This window comes from Hipposideros armiger, unplaced genomic scaffold, assembly GCF_001890085.2.
Source record: "Hipposideros armiger isolate ML-2016 unplaced genomic scaffold, ASM189008v1 scaffold_12, whole genome shotgun sequence".
Taxonomy (NCBI): domain Eukaryota; kingdom Metazoa; phylum Chordata; class Mammalia; order Chiroptera; family Hipposideridae; genus Hipposideros; species Hipposideros armiger.
The window spans coordinates 7,370,096-7,379,631 of NW_017731362.1; the positions used below are offsets into that span (position 1 = coordinate 7,370,096).

General features: G+C 35.0%; 1 protein-coding gene across 3 annotated transcripts in view; it reads right to left on the reverse strand.

Annotated features, from left to right (window-relative positions):
• Positions 1 to 9,536, reverse strand: part of NEDD4 (NEDD4 E3 ubiquitin protein ligase) — a 112,910-nt gene that overhangs the window by 58,368 nt on the left and 45,006 nt on the right. For 2 of the 3 annotated variants that reach the window (XM_019665343.1, XM_019665348.1), the window contains exon 5: positions 8,812 to 8,865. In XM_019665343.1, the coding sequence (XP_019520888.1) occupies positions 8,812 to 8,865 (54 nt within the window). Of the gene's footprint in view, positions 1 to 1,796; positions 3,989 to 8,811; positions 8,866 to 9,536 lie in introns of those variants that run through there. The other variant, XM_019665358.1, reaches the window with a different exon arrangement.

Below are 9,536 nucleotides of genomic sequence, written 5' to 3' on the forward strand. Positions count from 1 at the left end.
TTTAATAAACACTTAAAAAGGGAACAATTTTAAAGCTCTCCAGCAAATTACACACTTCTGAACTATTTTATAATCCAATAATCTGCCCAAAAAAATAGAATCTGCACAAAGCTAGGCATTTGGCTGTCACAAAAAAAAATATTTGTGAGCTTACCTAAGTTTAAATAAAACCAATAAAAGTGTGTATTTTTAGCCATGCAAAAGGCATTTAGTCACAGTTTATTAAAAACGTTAAAAATACCATTTTCAAAAGCATCAACAACAAACTATACTACTACCACAAAGTCAACTTATTTTAAGGATATTTCTATAAATATTTCCAGGTTAATTATTCCTTGCAGATTAATTAGTTCATTAAATGTAAAATAAATTTACAAGGTACATGTAAATTTAATTAGCAAACTATTAATATTTCTTCTTAGTACCACTTCATTGCTTTCTTTAGAGGGCAAAACAGTTGAATGGATTATAATCTCCCAAAAGCTGGTTTTTAAACAATTTTGTAAATGGAATTAATAATTCTAAAAGATAGATCAGAATATGAAATCTGATCTTTATTCATCCTCGGTAAAGTAGCTGCTTATATTAACATCCGGGCATTGAGTAACAATGATTATATTTATTGGATTTCAAAAGAGAGAAAACAAATTAGCAATTACCTAATATTTTATTTACCTTAAGCTACCTCTCCTGAAGTTTTAAAAAAATCTTTTGTATAGATATTGAGTATTATATAAACACAGATAAACAGATAAGTTTTTCCTCCCATGGGAAAACTGTCATCTAGAATCAGTTTAGTCAGAAAAAAATTTTAATTTCCTGGTATTTAAAATGTTTTAATATCCTGGCAAGACCTTCCAAATACAGAAATTTTAAAAAATCTACTTCAGGTCAAAACACTTAACATACTTTGGAAAGGCTACATTACATAAAGGGCTGTTTTGGTTAAGATTCATTAGAGTTAAATTACTAATATAATAAATCAAAATTATCAAATAACAAATGAATAAGGGAACTAAAAAATTATGGGAAATGCCTAGCAACTAAAACCAAATTCAAAAATGTAAAATTTAGATTTCAATATTGTTGAAGGAGTAAGTTACATTTCAGAAGGCAGTCTTACCTGGTAGCTAAAGAAAAATACGGTGGAAACAAAATTCCTGTGGTTAAAGGCATATACAAATGAAAATGTCATTTATTTTTCTTCTGTTTTAAACATGTAACATAATAGTTTTTAACAATGATGTTAACAAATACACATATTTTAGAAAAACATTTTTCTCTATGTTCATTTCTAACAAAATTTTCACATTCTTACATATGCTTTTTATTGTTTAATATTTTAAATAAGCATTCTATATTTTACTTTATTTCACAATGATTAAGGAGAGGAGACTAATAAATGAGCATTTTTGTAAGTAGGGATAAAATATGGAGTTAGACATTAAAATACTATGCCACTTGAGGGGAGGGAAAAATACACCAAGGTAAAGTGTTATAAAATAAATTATTATTTAAAACCTGTTTTCATGTTACAGAAATGTTTTAGGGCTTAAATCACTTCAGAAAGTTTTTTTTTAATGAATATTTTCTACACTGGTAAAATAACAAACAGAGTAAAAAACTATTGGGGGTTCTTCAGAATTTACAAATATAAAGTTCATGACTACAAAATACTTGCTAGCTAAGGACCAGGAAAGTATATAAAACTGCTAAATTATAATAATTTTTAACCAAACATTTCAGAAAGCTATTCTAATATAAATTAACATTTACCAAGACCAAAGGAAACTTACCTTACAAGAATGCTTCAAAGAATGAGATAGTTCATTTGTGAAATCTCTGTTGCTGTCTCTTGATAAATTATCAACTTTACCTTCATTTCCAGGTGCAAACTTTATTAGTAATTGAGATGGTCCCCCTTTGGAACAATTGTGCTTAAGGCTGGATAAACAGGAAACATTTGGATAAGTTCCTCCCAATGAAATACTTCTTTGTAAAATAGCACGGTTTTTGTTTATCTGTAAATTTGGTCTTTCCAACTGTCCGTTGATATTTATTTGATAATCCAGGTTTTGGGAGGATGGTAAACATGCAGATGTCCTATGCATATGCTTAATATACTCTGAATCAGAATTAAGCTTCCTTTCTGACATCTCTGGTTTACAATCACCATTTGCTGCTTCACAATCTAATGTAGTTGCTTTTTGTTGGGTGAAATGTACTGAAACACAAGAATATCCTTCAGGTGACTTTTCAAAGACAGTCTGACTTGGACTATTATTTGCAATAACAATTTTCTTTTGTGTTGAGCCCTTCCCCTGAAGTGGTCGTATGTCTCTTACTTCTCCAGGAGCACAGATTGTTTTGGATAACCGAAGTCCATTGACAGCTGTTGAAAGAAATCCCTTAGCACTAGTACCATCTTCATTGTGAGCAATTTCACTAGGAGAAATAATAAACTGGTGTGAGGTCTGATAGGATCCTTTGGTTGGAAGAATACCTGTATTTATTGGAGACATTGGCGGGGTGTTCGAAGGACTCCTAGGAAAAATAACTAAGGATGAACAACGTTTTAGTGGAATTTTCGAGTTCCTGCTCACTGGCAATTTCATAATCTCTAGTCCATGCTCCAAGTCATCCTGGACAAAAGGAATTGTACTTGTACATCTTGAAAAGATTTCACACGGAGTAGTATTCCTGTTTGGCACACTTCTATTGGAGGTGCTGTCCGAAGATAAATTTCCACCCAGAAAAGTATCATCAGTTGATGGAAAAGTATAACCGCTGCTGTCACTGATGATACTGTTGGTGTAGGAACCTCCACTTGTGATACTTGTGCATGACCCATAATCACTACCGTTGCTGTTGTAAGACCCATTCTCACTGGCTGAAAAGTTACTAAAGCTACCACTGCAAATGGCAGAACTGCTTAAAAGATTACCATCGTTCACAGCATTCAGTTCATTATCAACCACAGCACTGCCGTAAACGCCGTCCTTCAAGACACAGGTAAAGGAAGCATCGTTGGCATCAGCTAAGACACTGCTAGGCTGAAGACATCCACTGTACCTTGTTGGCTGTAGTGAAATCTGTAGACAGCTGCTCTTTTTATTAACATTTTCAGGTGAAGGAACAGATGAGCTCTCCTGAGACGGAACGTTTTCCTTTATTAACGGAGCTAGTGCAGTCTGTCTGGGAGTCAGCTTCATTTGAACAACGTTTGACGTTGAAATCCGTGTTGGTCTTTTGAAGCACATGTCAACATTGCTATCCGAGTCATCTCCAGAGGTTTCTGACAAAGGGTAAGTATTGCTTCTTCTGGCTGCAAAGTGCAATCGTAAGCTTTGTGCCATTTGTTCTCATTTCCAAACATGTTAAGGGCTGAAAGTCATAACAAAGATCTCTGTCGGTAGACAGGCTAGAAGCAGCTGCACTGCGTCGAAAGAAAAAATCATTTGTGGTGCCTAAAAGAGCTCTTAAGTAGTAGTCTTTATCCAAAGTAAAACACTAGATACCAGATATCTCAGAAAGAAAAAGGCGACCCATTCCTGAGACGGACGTTTCCAAAATGTCTTGAATTGCTTGTAGTCAAAATGCCTTCACTTACAAAGCACTTGATTTCCAGCGACCTTTAAAGCTGAGCTCAGCTGCAGCACTGCCTCAAACACTGCCAACCTTGTTTCAATTATACCTTCTCCAATTTGCATGAATGAGTAACACAAGAACAACAATCTTCTAGCATTTCAAGTTGAAACGGTATTTTTTTTTTCACTCCAGCTCTACTAAATGAACATTTAACTATGTGAATCACCGTGCCTATACTTTCTCCAGCAGAGTTTGACCACTAATATTTTTACCCATAGGGATAAAATTACAGGAAGTTGGTAGGAATGAAACCCCATGTAATTGAGTATCAAATCAAGGATTGAATTTCCAAATAGTGGCCATACTAGGAATCTAGTCTAGTTAATGTAGAAAGGAATATAGACTGTTAAAAATTTTTATAGATAACTTCAAACAGTTATACAGTTTGGAAATACCAAAACAGTGGGGTGAATTAAAAATTTAGCATTAGATCAAATAGATAAGTGCTTTAACTTCCAAAACACTTCTTATACAAAATGAAAGCTTAAGGATAGAAATATAAAATTAGCCTAGTAATACTATTGCAAAAATTGAGTATATGTCTGAGAAAAAAGAAAGCTTAAGAGAAGCTGTCACCAACCATTTTCTCCAATAATTTTAAGGCCTTTTTCAGCCAAGTAGTACAGTCTTTAAATGATGCCATTTATATTTTGACTATTAAAACTCTGCCAAGAAATAGCCTAAGCAAACATTCCATTAAAAATATATGCAGATTAGACAGAAAAACTATACCCCAATATAGTTTGAGCACACAAGATATTTTATTCCACTGTCTCTGCAATTCATTCACTTAAGAGAGTGTTGTGGTAAGTAAAGAAGTCTAAAAAGGATTTAACACATCAAATAAACATATCTCAATGCCAATTCTGTTCTGAAAAACTCCAAGAGCTCTTTGCTGGCCCCTACTGGTGCATTGAAACAATCCATTTAGCTGTTTCATATCTATAAAGAAATACAAACCATGCTGCATATTTCTTTATATAAACAAAGTACATACTTGTTTACATTTTTGAGTACTAGCACTGCTCTAGAGATGGAATTACTTACTACTGCTGATAAAGGTCCTACAGTAGAGAACAGTAGACTGTTTGTCCTCTTAGGGGTTGTGATTTTGTATATATATATATTTTTTTCTGCTTTGTATTTATTTAACCTTTACTTTATTTTCAGTTTACTAGGTAATAAAAGTTTAATATTTTAATTTCTGCCCCAAATGTCATAGACCAAGGTTGGTACTCTATTTGAAAGAAACAAATTTATTTTTAAATAATACTCTAGGGTGTATTTAAACCCCTTACCTGAATTTTATAGCTGGAACTCCAGTAATAAATATATACTGGCTCATTCATAGGAAAGTAAAAAGTAAAATAGTTCAGTTGTTTACACCACATGGTACTACACCCAAGTTGTATTTTTTTAAGTAAGGTTTTTTTTCTCTAAGTAAAAGCAAATATGTAAAATACATACTTGCACTTTGTTTAAAAAAGAAAACTCCATAAGACAGATCTGTTCTCAATCACAATTTTCTAAACAGTATTTTAAATCTATTAAGGCGTGAAAAAATAGAAATATGGAATCAATTAAATTCTATTTCAGACTAGAAGGAGACAGTACTATGTTTTAGAATGTGTACAATAATTGTAAAGTTAGTAATAAAATTATTATGTTATTTTGGTTTTGTTCAATCTCCTTAATGATTTTACAGACATCAGTAAATAGTCCCTTATAATGCCTTTTCTTTATAGAAGGAACAGTCCTAATCTTTTCACTTTTCCTTCAAATAGCTTCAGCTTTCTGTCGTGAATTAAATTAGGGGTCTGATAATTCAAAGAATGAATCACTTTTAATAGGCTAATCAATGAGATCTAACTGCTCATGCCTGTGGCCTAAACTTCCAGTTAATAAGCAAAGCTCCTCCAGTTCTTAATATAAAATAATGAACCTCAAGGCTTTGGCCAGATAAATGTTTTCTCTTTGGTAAGCTTCACTATAAGCATCAGTTTCATGTTAGTTAAACCCTAACTAGATTTTAAGCTTCCAGCATGTGAGGGCCGTAACTAAACATTTCTTCTAATCCCTCTGAGCACTAAGTACAGCAGAGAGGAGGCTGAATGGATGGATGAATGGTCAACACAGTCACTCATACTGCCTAATGATTTCTTTCAGGGTTTTAAAAAAGAACCTGATCCAGCTGCTACTTCTAAAGAAATGTCAAAAAGCACTACAGCTGGATAAGAAGGACTGATGCTTGAAAAATCTGCAAAGAGGTAAAGTAAGGTAAGAGAATCATATGCCCTTCCTAGCTCTCCAGTCTGAGTTTAATTCTAGAGAGGCTGAACATTGCAGGCTCTGGTCTGGGACCGCACAGACTCTGTACTGCTGTCACAGCGGCGATGTGCAGAATCTGGGGAACTGGGAGTAAAATGGAGCCCAGTGGCCAAACAAATGCCAACAGAGGAGCATTAACCCTGGGGGAGCAGAGGTGAAATGGGGGCAACCCTCATTGGGGAGGAACCTATGCCAGTCCTCTAGAATTTCATATTCTGAAATCACACAGATAATGTCTTAGGATTAGAGTGAAGGTCAAGACCCCTCATTCTGACATGTTTGGTGACTGATTATCTACACAGAAAATAATGTGATTATTTACATGCTATCGCTAGGCTCTGGATAACCCTAATCACTGACTAGAACTTGGAAGGCTCAAGTCCACCATGATGATAAAACGTATGTGTCAGCTTGGCTGGGCTATTTTGCCCTGTTGTTTGTTCAAACACCAGTCTAGGTGTTGCTGTGAAGCTATCTTTTAGATGTGATCGACGTTTCAATCAGCAGATTTTGAGTAAAGTCAATTACCTTTCATAAGATGGTAGGCGTCATCCAATCAGTTAAAGGCCTTAAGAGCAAAGACAGGTTTTCCGCACAAGAAACAATTCTGCCTCAAGACTACAACATAGAAAGAAACCCTGCCTGAGTTTCCAGCTTGTTGGCCTGCCCTGCAGATTTCAGACTCAAGACTGTAACATCGACTCTTACCTGAGTCTTCAACAAGCCATTTCTGTCCCCTGGGGAATCTATAATATCCTGATCAATGCATTCTTTTGTTTGGCTTTTAGCTTTAAAGGTTTTTAAAAGTTTTATTTATCATGTTTATAACTCTAGAAATATCCCATTATTAATATCCAAGGCAATGTTTTTTCCTTGTGACATATGACACTGTGTGTAATACACAGTACATATGCTCAAGGAGTGTTAATGCACCAAACAGAGTATGAGAAATATTAATTTTAGCAATGAAGAGTCACTGGCAAAGTTACTGGCAAAAAAGACTAGGCAACTATGGTGAAAAGTGCAAACACAAGCTATCCCTCCCTGTGAACAACATACAAATAACTCACCAATGAAGCACCCAAGAATCAGGGAGAAATTCACATCAGTGTCAGTAACAACAGGAAAAATAACACCGTAACACCATGACTCAGCAATTCAAACTCAAAATCTGAATCTTAACAGATATACATGTGCATCAGGAAACATAGCAAGAATGTTTATCAACTGGTAAGAGCAAAAAACTGCAAACAACACTGGTATCTATTAAGGAGGATAAATACATAAATTAGGATATTATGGCATTCTCAGATGATGGAAAACTATGCATCCGTGAAAATGTGTTATCATGGATCAATTTCACAATATAACATTAACTAAAAAGCTTGTAACAGAGGAATGTATTCAGAGTGATACCATTCTAATAAATTCAAAAATATGCAAAAGGAAACTTTTTTTAGGGATGCATATATACATGATAAAAATATTTTTAAAAGCAGAGAAATGATCATTAATATTCAGGACAGCAGCTACTTACTGGTGAGGGGGAGAAAAGGAGATGCTTTTGGGAAGGGGGGAAGGGGTTTCTGATGATTTTGGTAATGTTATAGTTCTTAAGTTGAATAATAAAGTGAACAGATCTTTATCTTATTACTTAAAGTAAAAATGTATATTATATCTACTTTCTGTATGTATATTTCATAATTGAAAAAACACCAATACTGAATTTCAACTGGTCTCATCTAGAAGGAAAACAGCTCTGTAAAGACAGAGGAGAAAAAAAGAAAACATTTCTTATTCTATAGAGAAAAACTACAAAGAGAAAAAAAAATCAAATCATCATTTTTCACTCAGCCTTAAAAAATTAGATTGCCAGTTAGTGATGAAGTCTCCTTTGGCAGCAGAAAAGCACCTTTGCTTGGTATGATGCTAATTAGCAGATTTTGTTTGCAATACCTTCTGTTACTAGTGTAGTTGTCATTTCTTGAGGGGGAAAAGAAAACATGTTATGAGGTGAGCTGTGCCCGAGCTGAGCTGCCAACAGGTGGCAGGATGGCTCAGCTGGTGAGAGCACGTGTTCCTAACAAGGTTGCCGTTTGACTCCCGCGTGGGATGGTGGGCTGTGCCCACCTGCAACTAAGATTGAACACGGCACCTTGAGCTCAGCGGCTGCGAGCTGCCGACAGGCGGCCAGATGGCGACAGGACTTGGAGCTGAGTTAGCTGCGCCCTCCACAACTAAGATTGAAGGACAACAACTTGGCTGTTCCCCTCCCCCAATTCCCCAATAAAAAATATCTTTAAAAAATAAATAATAAATAAATAAAATTAATTAATAAATAAAATCAGGTTTAACTTTGCTTTTTGCCTCTGTAAGAGCTGGCAACCCTTTATTTTTATCAGTGTAAAGAAGAGAGTTTTCCTTTGTGAAAGAGTGGGGATAAGAGACTGGATGGGATGTTGCAACCCCCCAAAATGCACTGGAGTAAGGAGGTACAGCTCAAAACACTGTGGACCATCAACCACCCAGGGTACACGGATGAGAGTAAACGGAGGCAAGACAAAGAGGCTGGCTCTCCTGTCAGAATAGGCCTTGAGTAAGCCCTTATAACCTGTTGAGAAATGACAATCAGGAAATGTGCCTGCAAGGAGAATGGAAGGGTAGAGTGTAGCACCAGAGGAGAAAAAAAACGTTGGATCTACCTAACCATACTGCCCAGTCTCCATAACCGCCCCAATCATTCGCTCACATTTCTGATTCCCAAACCACCTTTCCTTGCCGCTTTGCTGAAATATACCCCTGCTGCATATTTCACACAAGCAGAATAGAACTTACCAATCGATTTTCATCAAATACTTCAAAAAGAAGCCGTTGCTGCTGAGGATGGACCTATGTAAGAGAAACACAACCTTTCTTTAAAAACAAACCACAGAGACTGAGAAATAAATGCTTGAAAATGTTGCCGTTTCCTAATTCCTGTTATTTACAAGATATTTTAAATTACATGAGATACTTAAGACAAAAGAAGACCAGCCACATGTCACCCATCATCTAACAGTTTTACCATAACAACAAAGTGATTCTGGTGGCTTATTTTTCCAATGCGTGTAAAATAGAATGAAAAGAAGTAAAATAACATTTCAAAAGAAAGTATTTAAATGTTTGCCAGCACTTAAAAATATAGGCTAGGTTTTAACCTATTGTCAATTTTACTTACTCGCTTTTTATTTATCAGATTAGAACTACCCAAAATGGATGTTGATTTTATGGGAACTAGTGTTCTGAATCCTTTTAGTACTGACTTAATAAAGGAATTTGTTGCTTCTACTATAAAAAAGTACACGAGCAGTCAAAAAGTATAAACTGAGTTTTCACTTACTGTTTATATTTTATATGAGCAAAAATTAACATGCAGTGTTTTATTTTTCAAAGCTGGTGCTTTAATTTTTGCTCAAATATTTCAACACCAAGTTAAAATCTACTTAATATCTGAAATAAGTCAGAGAAAGACAAATACCATGTGATTTCACTTATATGTGGAATCTAAAAAACAAAATAAA